At 31.9% G+C, this 13,241-nt stretch overlaps 1 protein-coding gene across 5 annotated transcripts; it reads right to left on the bottom strand.

Moving 5' to 3' along the window:
- Window positions 1-7,706: 7,706 nt before the first annotated feature.
- Window positions 7,707-11,994, bottom strand: LOC112784508 (ultraviolet-B receptor UVR8). Of its 5 annotated transcripts, none has more exons than XR_011879224.1 (7): window positions 11,665-11,994; window positions 10,741-10,780; window positions 10,323-10,619; window positions 9,523-9,872; window positions 9,014-9,415; window positions 8,311-8,873; window positions 7,707-8,211 (listed from the first exon to the last, which is right to left on the bottom strand). XR_011879224.1 is itself a non-coding variant. In XM_025827745.3 (7 exons), exons 3-7 carry the CDS (start codon window positions 10,554-10,556, stop codon window positions 7,969-7,971), a joined length of 1,614 nt encoding a protein of 537 aa, XP_025683530.1. In that variant the 5' UTR covers window positions 10,557-10,619; window positions 10,741-10,780; window positions 11,665-11,994; the 3' UTR covers window positions 7,707-7,968. The 5 variants fall into 5 exon arrangements, 2 of the variants coding, with proteins under 2 accessions (XP_025683530.1, XP_025683529.1); XM_025827745.3 differs by having other exon boundaries at window positions 8,489-8,873; XR_011879225.1 differs by having other exon boundaries at window positions 10,741-11,994.
- Window positions 11,995-13,241: the final 1,247 nt, after the last annotated feature.

The raw sequence follows: 13,241 nt of genomic DNA, 5'->3' as shown, positions 1-13,241 counted from the left end.
AAGCAAAGAGTCTGCCATAGAGACTATTAGAGCAAGCGTTAATACCTTTTGATATGTCTGCCTCTTCCAGTAGAATCACATTCCTACCTCCTTTCAGGTTGTCTTCCTCGATCCGATCTTCATCCCTCGTTGTCTCAGCCATGCAGATTACGTAGACTTGTATTGAGATTTAATTGATCTTGACAATGTAGCCTTGACGGCACTAGGAACTCCGTTAAGAAACCCTAACAGAGCACTAAAAAATCCTAACAGAGCACTCTATAAATTTGTTTTATATTTAAAACATTAGTATTTAAGGTATTGAATATCCATGACATTATTGGGGTAAGGGGGAGGATTTAGAATTTATTAAGATTTAAAATATAAAATTATTAATTATTTGAATCCTTTTAATCTATCTTTGTAGTAATAAATATGTCTTTCTATAATAAATTTTCAATGCATTTTTTGTCTTCACTTTTCTTTTCATATAGTGCAAATATATTTTTAAATAATGTATTATAAATTAAAATTTTATAAAAAGATATCTAATGTTTATGGTTTGAATCATGTAAGCAATATTGTAAGAACCATATTTAATAAAGTTTTACTTCACAAGAAAATGATTATTTAAAATAAGTATAATTATATGCCCTTTTTTATCGTTTGTGTTTTGTTTTAAAGAAACTGTGATATCATTGAACAAATCAAATTAACTTTGTGAATTACTTGAATTACATAATTTAATAGTTTAATTTTCTATATTACCTCAAAGATTCACTCAAATTGAAGGACGTAAACACTATTCAATGAACAGTATTATATTTTTTACAAGAAGTTTTGCTTTCATATTTCAGTAATCGCTGCATTAATTAAAAAGATATATCATTTTTACAAGGAATATTATATTTTAATATTGAATAGTGATTGAATTGAAAAATTTTTTGAGTACTATATAGTCATTTTCTAGAATTATATTAGGTGTAATTTGAGAATATTATTACATTGTTGTTACATCTATTAATTAAAGTTATTTAATTTTTAATAAAGAAATATGTGATTCCATTTAAAACTAATTGAATCTTATATACATATATCATACACTTTTTTTAATAAATAAAACAGAAAAATATTACTTACAAATAATTTTAAACATATTTAAAATTGAGAAATACTATATATATATATATATATATATATATATATATATATGTAAAAGGGCAAATTACTTAAACAAATTGATTGGATCACAAAATTATATGAATCCCCTAATATGAAAAACGTTACGTGCATGTTTTCATACACACTTTTATGTAAATCGAATTAATCAAATTCAAACTATTAGGAATTTGTATAAATTGAATGTATATGATTCGATTTACTATTGAACTCCATCCATTGTAAATCAAAACCACTGGTTTCGAATTATAACCATGGTTTTCGCCCCTAGTAATCCGAATTGACTGGATTCGAATTCATGACTAGTACATTGAATGGAGTTAGTTCGATTTACCTTGAACGAAAGCTAGTGGTAAATCAAATCTACTAGCTTCAATTTTGTGCTTCTATGCCTATATAAGGAATTTGAATCCAGTTGCTTCGAATTACATTTCAACCACCAAAAAATCAAATTTAGAGAACATTTGCGCCAAAAAAAAGCTAGGATTGAAAATGTGAAAATAGAAGATGATCACAATCGTATCTATTGGTTAGGAGGCGTCGTCCACATTGCTGGTTCGATCCACAAAGAGGTTAGCTTTTGAAATTGAATATCAATAATAGTTTGTGATGTTAAGTGACTTAGAATTTTGTTATATGCGCTATTGTGATTAAACTACAAATGATAGTTAGATTAGTTGTTTACTGATTAATAATGCTTAGTTGGAATAGTGATTAACTAGATTAGTAGTTTTTCAGGAGTTTAGGTAGGTTTCTAATGTTAGGTTAAATAGGTAGTAAAAATAAGGCAAGGATGTAAATTAGTTTAATTTTAGATTTAAATAATTCCTAAGCTTTAGGTTAACGACCTAGTAATTTAGTTAAAAAGCTAAGTCTTTCAAAATTTATTTAGTTTAGATTGGTTAAAATTTTTAATAATTTAATTCAGTTTAATTTATTTGAAATTAATATATTTAGGTTTATTTAGGATTAAATTATTTAGGATTAATTTATCAAATTATTTAATGTAGTTAAATTATCCTTGTCCGCTTTAGGTGATTCTTGATATAACCTGGATATGATTTTGTTGAAAAGGGTCTTGCACTATTTACTCGTCTTTTGGTGAATTAGTTTGTTACTTGTGATGATTCTAAAAGAAATTTTTTCATCATACTGCAGCCACATCGATGTATCACTAACATGAGGAGACAGCATGGTATGCTCCTGGATGACAGGATCATACTATACCTGTACATGGCCAGCTTATCCCACCTTACAAGGCTCAACGACCACTAGTTTAAGTTGGATGAACCGCTGGTCTGTGCATTTGTGGAGCGGTGGCGGCCCGAGACTCACACTTTTCATATGCCATTCGAAGAGTGCACGATTACGCTTTAGGATGATGGACACGGCCGCATCAGCTCTGATCATAGGAAGGATGTAAGCAGATATCACATGATAGTCAAGCTTCTTGTGAGATCGAGGTGGCCAAACATGTATGAGGTCCGTTATACCGTCTGACCTCCCAGATACCCTTCTGCCGCCGTAGCGTGATCCAAATCAACCATCTACAACAATTTCCGAACTCCTGGCACTTGGCGTAGTACTTGTCATGGTTCGATTCCATCATTTTGTACTCAACCCCACGACAGATGCTATAAGTCTTCACACATAAAACAACTTTTTCTTTATTTTGAAATTGCTGACCGACTTGGAACTTAGCTAGACCTGCGGTGTCTTGTGAATCTCTCACGCCAAAACCGGATTGTACATTCAGTAACCCCTCTGGTCTCATCGCATCCAAGTCTAGAGTTGAAAAGTGTTACGGGTACTGCTGAGTTTCCGAGCTCGATGCTCCACCAGACCCGACAAAAATACTCCTCCCTATATCATCATCACTGTCATCAGCAATCGTGGCGGGCTCTACATCATCGTCCTCCCTTAGGACATCTTCCACCGCATCCGGTTCTCCAACCGCCCTAGACATTGGAATCATAACAGGAGTATTCATGTTAGCACCTTGTTTTGCAATCTCGTCGCGGTGCAGATCAGCTGCAAAAGATGGAGATGCCACCATATCTCCCGTAGATGCAATTACAGGTACAGATGAAGACGCAACAACGGGGTTGAACTAGAGGCTGCTGCCATAGGTACTGATTGATGATTCTGATTCAATCCTTCTGAGTTAGAAACTACATCCACAAGCTTCGTCAATAGTTCAGGGATTCTCACCTCTGGAAACTGGCTATGGTAGTGAAATAAAAGTTGCAAATTTCCTCGTCACTGCCTATCATGAACGAGTCAGACTTCACCCCATCTCGAACAACAGAAATCAAAATTCGGTAATATAACTTCTCAATCTATTTCATTCCATGCAGATCCAATTTTTGTAGTACGGTATTATGAAAATCAACGAGGCTCATAGAAGGCCTGATAAAGACGCTCAACGGGTCTTTATCAGTAAACTTAACTCCCGATCGCATTTTTTTTTAATCGTGTCTTTGTAGTGCACAAGAACTAGAAAGCTATTTTTTATAGCCATGTTGAGTGTCACTCTAATGAGGATTCAATATGTTGTTGGTATTTATATAGGTTGGACGTCTAGTTTAAATTAAATTAAATTAATTCGATTTAATATGGTTGTTTGTAAAGGGTGAATCGAATTTATTAGAGTCGATTTACCCTATGATCTTGTTTCTTAAGTAAATCTAATTCACTTCATTCGATTTATTTTAGTGCACTCATCATATTAGATAAATCGAATCTAATAAGGTCAATTTATTATCATGATCCTAAATCGAATGTATTCTATTCGATTTAAATATGCAGGCCTAAATTGACGTAAATGAATTTGATTTACATTAAAATAGATTACCTACGTAACATATCTTAGTTTAGGAGATTCATGTAAATTTAGTTTTCATTTCATTTGTTTAAGTGGTTGTTTAAGTGGTTTGCCCTAAAAATAAAGGGCATGATTAATGGATTATATTAGGTGTAATTTGAGAATACTATTAAGCTTGTTTCTTACTTAATAAAGGGTAAATCACTTATTTAAACTTAAACTAAGGGGATCAAAAAAATTACATGAATAAGCCAAATCAAAAATTGGTTCATGAATCAACTAGTTTACATTTTTATATAGTTTGAATCACTCTAATTCGAACTCCATTTACATGTAACTGATTCGAATTACCTACACATGCACACACCCACTAATTCGAATTAGGGTGATTCGAATTACACACAGACACGTGCACAAAGTAATTCGAATTGGGCAGATTCGAATTACTCAATTTAAAAAATTTTTTAAAAAAAATTTAAAAATAAATATTTTATTTCATACATTAAAAAAATTAACAAAATATTTAATTATAAGACTTCTTTAAAATATTAATGAGCTATTAATTCGAATTCCATACAATACTCTGTTGGTCATTTTTAATAGCTCATGAATATTTTTTAATAAATTTTTTTAATAAATTTATTTTAATTATATGGTGAGATATTACATGATTCGAATTACGCATGGGGAAGTTCGAATCACTCTGATCTAAATTATATGGTGAGCAATTCGAATTCTATACAATACTCTTCTGCTCATTCTTGATATTTCATGAATATTTTTTAATAAATTTATTTAAATTTATTTAATATTTTTCTATACAATACATCTTTTAAGCCTTTTTTAAAAATAATTTGTATGGAATAAAATATATTTTTTAATTATTTTGTATGAAATAAAATATTTTTTTAATTTCTAAATTATTATTGACTATGTAGAGTATTTTATTTAAAATTTGAGTACATGCATGTATTTACCTAAGTCATTAGAACATTACAAATTTTTATAGTACTCCTAACATTTTTTAAGTCATTTTTTAAAAATTATTTTGCATAGAATAAAATATTTTTTGTAGTATAATTGAAAAAAAAATTTATTAAAAAATATTCATGAGCTATTAAAAATAGACAACAGAGTATTGTATTGTATGGAATTCGAATTGATAGCTCATTAATATTTTAAAGAAGTCTCGTAATTAAATATTTTGTTAGCTTTTTTTTAATGCATGAAATAAAATATATTTTTTTTATTTTTAAATTATTAATTTTTTAATAAATTTTTTTAATAAAATTTTTTAAATTATTACTCGATAAATATATATTTTTAATTTTTTAATAATTTTTTTTAAATTGAGTAATTCGAATCTGCCCAATTCGAATTATTATATGCACGTGTCTGTGTGTAATTCGAATCACCCATCAGGTTTATTTGAATTAGTGGGTGTGTGCGTGTGTAGGTAATTCGAGTCAGTATGATTCGAATTACATGTAGATGAAGTTCGAATTAGACTGATTCGAACTATATAGAAATGTGAACTGGTTGATTCATGAAAAATTTTTTGATTTGGCTTATTCGTGTAATTTTTTGATCCCCTTGGTTTATTTTAGTAATTTACCCTTAAAAAAATATATATTTTATTTCATGCATTAAAAAAAGCTAACAAAATATTTAATTACGAAACTTCTTTAAAATATTAATGAGCTATCAGTTCGAATTTCATACAATACAATACTCTGTTGCCCATTTTTAATAGCTCATGAATATTTTTTAATAAATTTTTTTAATAAATTTATTTCAATTATACTATAAAAAATATTTTATTCTATGCAAAATAATTTTAAAAAAATGACTTAAAAAATGTTAGGAGTACTATAAAAATTTGTAATGTTCTAATGACTTAGGTAAATACATGCATGTACTCAAATTTTAAATAAAATACTCTGCATAGTCAATAATAATTTAGAAATTAAAGAAAATATTTTATTCCATACAAAATAATTAAAAAATATATTTTATTCCATACAAAGTAATTAAAAAATATATGTTATTCCATACAAAATAATTTAAAAAAATGGCTTAAAAGATATATTGTATAGAAAAATATTAAATAAATTTATTAAAAAATATTCATGAACTATCAAGAATGAGCATAAGAGTATTGTATAGAATTCGAATTGCTCACCATATAATTCGAATCATTCGAATTGCTCACCATATAATTCGAATCAGAGTGATTCGAATTTCCCCATGCGTAATTCGAATCATGTAATATCTCACCATATAATTGAAATAAATTTATTAAAAAAATTTATTAAAAAATATTCATGAACTATTAAAAATGGGCAACAGAATATTGTATGGAATTCGAATTGGTAGCTCATTAATATTTTAAAAAAGTATCGTAATTAAATATTTTGTTAGCTTTTTTTTAATGTATGAAATAAAATATATATTTTTTAATTTTTAAATTATTAATTTTTTTAATAAATTTTTTTTGATAAATTTTTTTAAGTTATTACTCGAGAAATATATATTTTTAAATTTTTTTAAAATATTTTTTTAAATTGAGTAATTCGAATATGCCCAATTCGAATTACTTTGTGCACGTGTAATTTAAATCACTCTGATTCGAATTAGTGTGGGGTGTGTGCATGTGTAGGTAATTGGAATCAGTATGATTCGAATTACATGTAAATGGAGTTCGAATTAGGGTGATTCTGGTTGATTCATGAACCAATTTTTGATTTGGCTTATTCATGTAATTTTTTTATCCCCTTGATTTAAATAAGTGATTTGCCCTTTTTTTAATAAAATTTTTTAAATTATTACTCGAGAAATATATATTATTAATTTTTTAATAATTTTTTTTAAATTGAGTAATTTAAATCTGTCCAATTCGAATTACTATGTGCACGTGTCTGTGTATAATTTGAATCACCCTGATTCGAATTGGTGGGTGTGTGCGTGTGGAGGTAATTTGAATCAGTATGATTCGAATTACATGTAGATGAAATTCGAATTAGGCTGATTCGAATTATATAGAAATGTGAACTGGTTGATTCATGAAAAATTTTTTGATTTGACTTATTCGTATACTTTTTTTATCCCCTTTGTTTATTTTAGTGATTTACCCTAATAATAATGCAAATAACACAATTTATCCTTGGGGTTTTCTTAAAGATAACATGCTTTTTTTTGGGGTCCTGATAACACTGCATCTTAAAGCAGCAAATTGGAGCAAAAATTTCCTTTTGGCAGTTTTGGCTTAATCCCATTTCAGCATTCACGTTAATTTTAGAATAAATCTAAAAGAGAAAGAAAAAAGATATTACTTTGTGCACTAAATTTTAGTAAGAATATCCAAATTTAATAAGTCACTTAACCAAGTGATGGAGATTCGAAATCTATCCGCATCTCATAACCAACACTTACCCGCAAAGAGAGCTCCATTAATGGAAGAGGACTAGTCACTGCTCCCACAACGGAGACATTGGTTTCACTCCGGAAAAAAGAAAACAAATAATAATAATAATAATAATAATAATAATAATAATAATAAAAATAATAAATATATATCATCCTAGTATTACCTTCCCCAGAAGATAATCACTTGCAACTAGTTTCAAATACTTAAAAGTAGATAAATCCAAACCATGAGTCCTTTCATGATGCATGAATGCTGAACTTGACAAATGAGCTATGAGAAACAATTAAAGACAACAACTAACACTGAAAATAAACCTTCACAAATGTATCATCTATCAACGTGCAGAACAATCCTACGAGAAATATCAACAACCCATAAAACATAAGTTAAAGGCCCTTGTTAGTTGTTTACCTACTTTGGACCTTCTGAGTGCATTCTTTGATTATATTTACAAAGTAGAAACTGAAACTTAAACACTAAACCTGTGCATGGTTACCATAAATTAGAGAATGGCATGATTCAAAAGAATTTGAAAACTAGTGGTGCAGGCACAAACAATTTAACCAAGATCAATGTCGACCCTTTCCGGATTTCCCCTTTCGGTTTGGTTTGCAACAAGCTCAATTCCTAGCTGTCCTTTGTCTCCGGCCCCAAATGCGTACAGCTTTCCAGATTCGGTTAGGGCAAAGGTGTGAGCATTCCAATATATGGAATTCGTCAAGCTAATTTGTACCACCCTTTCATTGATCTGTTTCAGCGATGTTACGAGCTCTGGACTCAACACATTTGCATGTCTGTTGCCCTGCACACAAACAAACATAAATTAATTTTGTTTTTCTTTTTGAGAGAAATGTCTAGTCATTGTTCGACAGATAAAGATTATCCTAAAATTGAATGTTACCAATTGCTATTACTCGCGGCTTTGTTTTAAGGCATCAGAGAGGCACATGTGTAACTAAGAGTGAGGTCCATTGCTTACATTGGAAAAACTATGCAACTATTGGGGAAGGAAGAAATGTGAAACACATTTGAAAGCAACCTTCTTTCAATTTTCAAATAAGAAAACATAGCAGACCGACCTGTTCGTCGATTCCAGCATTGTGTCCAAGACTAGCAGATTCCCCACAGCCAAATGAATACACATCACCATCATCAGACACTACAAAGGTTGTGTAATCTCCTGTTGCAACATGAACAGCTTTGACATTACTCAATGCTTCCACAACCTTAGGTGCTGATTCACATTCTTCATTCCCATGCCCCAAGCAACCATAACGGCCCCATCCCCATGTGCACACTCGGCCATCCCGTCCTACAACAGCAGCATGCCATGCACCAGCAGCAACCACCATTGGTTGAAGGTTTAACAACTGGAACTGTTCGATCAACCGAGGGTACTTCTCATCAGTTCTTGAACCGTGTCCAAGCTTGCCTCCCAGGCCACAACCAACCGAGTATACAGACCTGTAAATTCCCGAAAAAGTGCTTTAAAATTTGAGCATGAAACAAAGCCCGAATTGGATCACATAACTACCAAAACTATTTTTCTTCTTGTCAAACAAAATATGCAACATGTTAAGAAAAGAAATGTAGTTGGAGCTCACATTCCACTAGGTTGACAAGCCAGACAAAGAAGGTAGCAATATCCAGCAGCAATTTGCACCACTGGAATATCTTCCAGAGCTCCTAATAAAGGATGGGGTTCCACATCACTTTGATCGGTGTGGTGTCCAAGTTTTCCATCACTACCCCAAGAAAACGTATAAACCCTTCCTTCTCTTGATAACACAGCTGTGAAGAAATTCCCAATTGCAGCCTGTACAACAAATATGTTTCTCAAAGACTCTACTAATTGTGGAGCTGTAACCATTTTAGACCCTTGACCTCCATACTCAGCTTCCCCAAAAGAATCTTTGCCACATGCATAAACTTGCCCCGAATCGCTTATCAACATGGTCCTCCCAGCACCAGCAGCAGCTTGTATAATTCGAATGCCTTGCAAGGTTCTGAAACACAATGGGAGTTCTGTTAACTTTAAATCAACTAGTTCACTTTCCGGTTATCCTTACAGGATATACTGTAAGGATAAAGGAATGTCCAAATGTTTTCCAACCTTATCGGCCGAGGCCGCCATTCCTCCTCAGTGGTGCCATGCCCTAGTTGTCCTGAACTGTTGGAACCGAATGAATAAACAACTCCATTTGACGTCACAGCAATGCTATGACCAGGACCTGCTATTGCCTGTGACTTCTCCCTCCGGCAACATGCTTCTCCGGCTTGCAAATACCTCAGCACCAACTTCCATGAGCCTCCACATCTTCGCTTCAAATCTTCCCTTTGTTCTGTGGACATTGGCTTAAATATGGCTCTCTTTTGACACATGTCCAGCGCAGCAATCTCCGACAAGGACAAATCGAAATCAGGGGCAAAGTTTGCTGGCTGCCTGAAGAAAGAGCATGTTGCCTATAGCAGCAAAATCAGAACCAAAGGCAGAATTATTGGCATTTGGTCCATAATTCAATAACAGCTTCGTAATGGCGGATAATTCAACTCTACAATGAGACAAATATCTCTAAAGTGTGAAAGTGAGAGAGTATCCACCCTCAGACCAATAAAACAATTCACAATCATTAAATGATCAAAGGCCCTATACAACCTCATTTCGTCACTTTAGAAAGAAGTCCACTCCAGAGAAGCAATTTTCAAGCTTCTGTTAATATTAGAAGGGTTTTGCTAAATAGTAGGGCACTTTTCAAATAGTTAAAAGTGGAAAATTTTTTGAAATTTTTAATGAATTCAGTGCAATGGAAAATTAAAAGCTTTAGTTTTCTATCAAACACATTCCATTTTTGGCTACTTAATAATAATAATAATAATAATAATAATAATAATAATAATAAGCATAGGACTTGCCTCTAGTTTGGCAAGGTCTTGAGGGTCCAAATTACATGCTGTGAGGACATGAAGGACAATGGAGGGGTTAGCAGACAAGGGAAACTCCCCCGGGGACGCGTCCCCGAAGCAATGGCGTTGCTGCCTTTGAAATGTTGGAATTGGTGTGGCAACAACAATGGCAGTTGTGATTGGCTGGTCAGGGATGTTATGATGGTATTGTATAGTTGGGGTTCCGCTTGTTGTGGCATCCATTGGGCACTGCCAAGAAACCTTTTGCAGTGCCCAAACTTTTGGCAGTGGAAATGATCTAAACTTCTGATAATTATGGAACAAAAAAACACAAACACAAGAAAGAATATGTGCAAATTTATTATTAATGCCACTACATTAGTTAACTTTAATTTAATTTCTCTGTTTCTCTAACTAAAGTGTGTACCTCAAAAATATAATTGACTAGCAAATCTCAGGTCTCAAACCTACAAAGAGAAAACATACTTGCATAAACTCATTATGTGACACAGTTTAAGAAAAATAAAATAAAAATTCTTAAAAAAAAAAAGAAAAATTCTGAATCATGGGACCAACTACTTCCATTTGGTAAAAAACTATCAATTACAAGCACCAGAGGCCATGCAATTGGTTTAGACACTTAGAATCATGAAACTGGTTTTTTATCTCCTATGATCAGAAACACAGAAAATCACTTCAAAAAAATTAATTGAAAAAATAAAAAAGGTAATAAATCATCACCGATCGTTTCATGAAACAGATGATTCGGATTTTAGATGACTCAGGTGAAGAGAAAAAGCATTAAATAAGGGGATGTATATGTGAAGCTGAATTGAAAGACGAAAACTTTGAGGAGAAGTAACAGTAATCATTCCCCTTAATGAAAGGTATATTCCAAAACAAAAAGTAAAAGGAAAATTTACAAATTTGCAACCAAATTTGTGAAACCCCTCCTTCACGTGAACTCATCATGATTCATCAAAGTGAGATCATAGCAATCAAAACGAAGGAACATATCATAATCTCCCTCCATAGCTAGCAAAAACCCAGAAACAGGGGACTTGCAAATTAGAACCAATTTGTTTCAACAATTACTCATCGGTAAGCGTAAAAATATTTTCTTTTTATAACTATTCTTCTTTTTTAGGTGTGTTGTTCAAAGATCAGAGTAACCAAATTTGACAAGTGCAGTTGCCCTGAATACGCAACCAAAAATTGGGGGAAAAACGGAATAAAGAGGAAAAAAAACAGAGAATCCAGAACAAAATTCACATGCTCAATAAGTTTGCGATTAGTGGCATTACGATCGCCACCGATCGATTAAGAGACAAAGGGAAGAAATGGTGATTACGTATCAGAGACACCAACGATTCCTGAGACTCAATCAGCACCATCGGTGGAAAGAGAAATGCAGAGGGAGAAAGGGGGAGAGAGAGAGGGAGAGAGAAAGAGAGTTTCAACGCTTCTGGATGAAGGAAAAGTTAAGAGCTTTGGGATGAAACAAAAGTGAACAGAGGTTGGTTTTTTTTTTTTTCTTTTGTCGATTGATGAATTAACGAAGGAGTGTGTGGTGGGGTGCTTGCAATGTGATGAGGAGAGAATTGGGAGAGGAGAGAGATTTTTGAGAGTGAGAATGAATGAAACGGAATGAACTATTTTAGCCTTTTATCTTTCTCTCTCTGTTTTTCTTTCTCCTTCTCATCTTATATAGTGTGTGGAATTTTTTAAAAGAGTATATATCCAATCAATAAAATTTTACATTCAAATTATTTAACCAAGTTGTTACAACCTAATTCAACTTCACGTGCTATTATTTCTAACAACCTTTTGACTTAAGGCGTGACTATATATAATTATATTTTTTATGCAGATTTCTTCTTCTTCTTTTTTTTCAAATTTTCTTAACGTTACTTCTCTACTTTTTCTGTGTTCTCTTCATTCATGATAATTGTTCTTTGATCTGATTTGAATATTAGGATCAATTTTTTTTAAATCAAATTGTGAAATTAGGTTTGAATAGATATTTCGTTTTCGAAGACAATGAATGATGCAAGTTCACATTATCAGTTGAACCAGGGCGAATCGGATTATTGTTTTGAAACAAATCAAGTGGGTGAAGTTTGGTTCGAACCTCGTTAATGTAGTTCGTTTGTAGTTCATGTTGGTATAGTTATTTTGTCTACGAGTTGAATAATTTCGTTTTTCTTTGTAAAAATCAGTGTTTATGGTTTGAATTTGAATGGAATGTTGGAGTTTTGAATTTTTGTTTCGATAAATCTATTTATGTTACGTTTGATGGTCGATACATTTTTTAAAGCTTATAGAATTGTTTTTGGTGTCTTGCTTATAAGTTTTCGATTTTTTTTGTGTCCGTTTGTTTCAAAGGTTTGGATGACTTTTAACAATCTTGAAGAAGACGCTGCTGCTGTTGCTTTTTTCTTCTCCTTCTCCTTTTTTCTTATTTTTCTCTTTCATTATCGTTATTGCCATTATGGTTGTCTTCTTTTTATAAGTATAACAGTTTAAATCCAAAATGCACCGAAATTTCTTAATGATGACGACACACAAATAAACTCAGTTTAAAACAAGTTCAGACTACAAGTACACCTTATTTAAATCCAGAATGCACCATAATTACTTAATGATGACGACAAACAAATAAACTCAGTTCAAAACAAATTCAGACCACAAATGCACCTTATCTAAATCCAAAATGTACCAAATTCAAATCCAAATGTACCGAAATTACTTAATGACGATGACATACAAACAAACTCAATTCAAAACAAGTACAAACCAAAATTTTATCTTATTCCAGAATGCACCAAAATTACTTAATAATAACTCAAAACTTCTCCTCTTCCTTCGTCTTTTTTTGTTCATTTTTTTCTTCTTGTTTTACCTTCTCATTTACTATCTTAACAAGAA

This window comes from Arachis hypogaea, chromosome 20, assembly GCF_003086295.3.
Source record: "Arachis hypogaea cultivar Tifrunner chromosome 20, arahy.Tifrunner.gnm2.J5K5, whole genome shotgun sequence".
In the NCBI taxonomy this organism is placed as follows: domain Eukaryota; kingdom Viridiplantae; phylum Streptophyta; class Magnoliopsida; order Fabales; family Fabaceae; genus Arachis; species Arachis hypogaea.
The sequence above is the reverse complement of the archived record's forward strand: the minus strand, read 5'-3'. Positions and strand labels throughout refer to the sequence as shown.

Excerpts from the sequence above, each read along its gene's own strand:
- LOC112784508 (XM_025827744.3), bottom strand. The coding sequence starts at position 10,556 with ATGGATGCCACAACAAGCGGAACCCCAACTATACAATACCATCATAAC. Across the intron at positions 9,873-10,322 it reads AAGACCTTGCCAAACTAGAG|GCAACATGCTCTTTCTTCAG; the intron begins GCAAGTCCTATG and ends TTGCTGCTATAG. Across the intron at positions 9,416-9,522 it reads TGGCGGCCTCGGCCGATAAG|AACCTTGCAAGGCATTCGAA; the intron begins GTTGGAAAACAT and ends ATTGTGTTTCAG.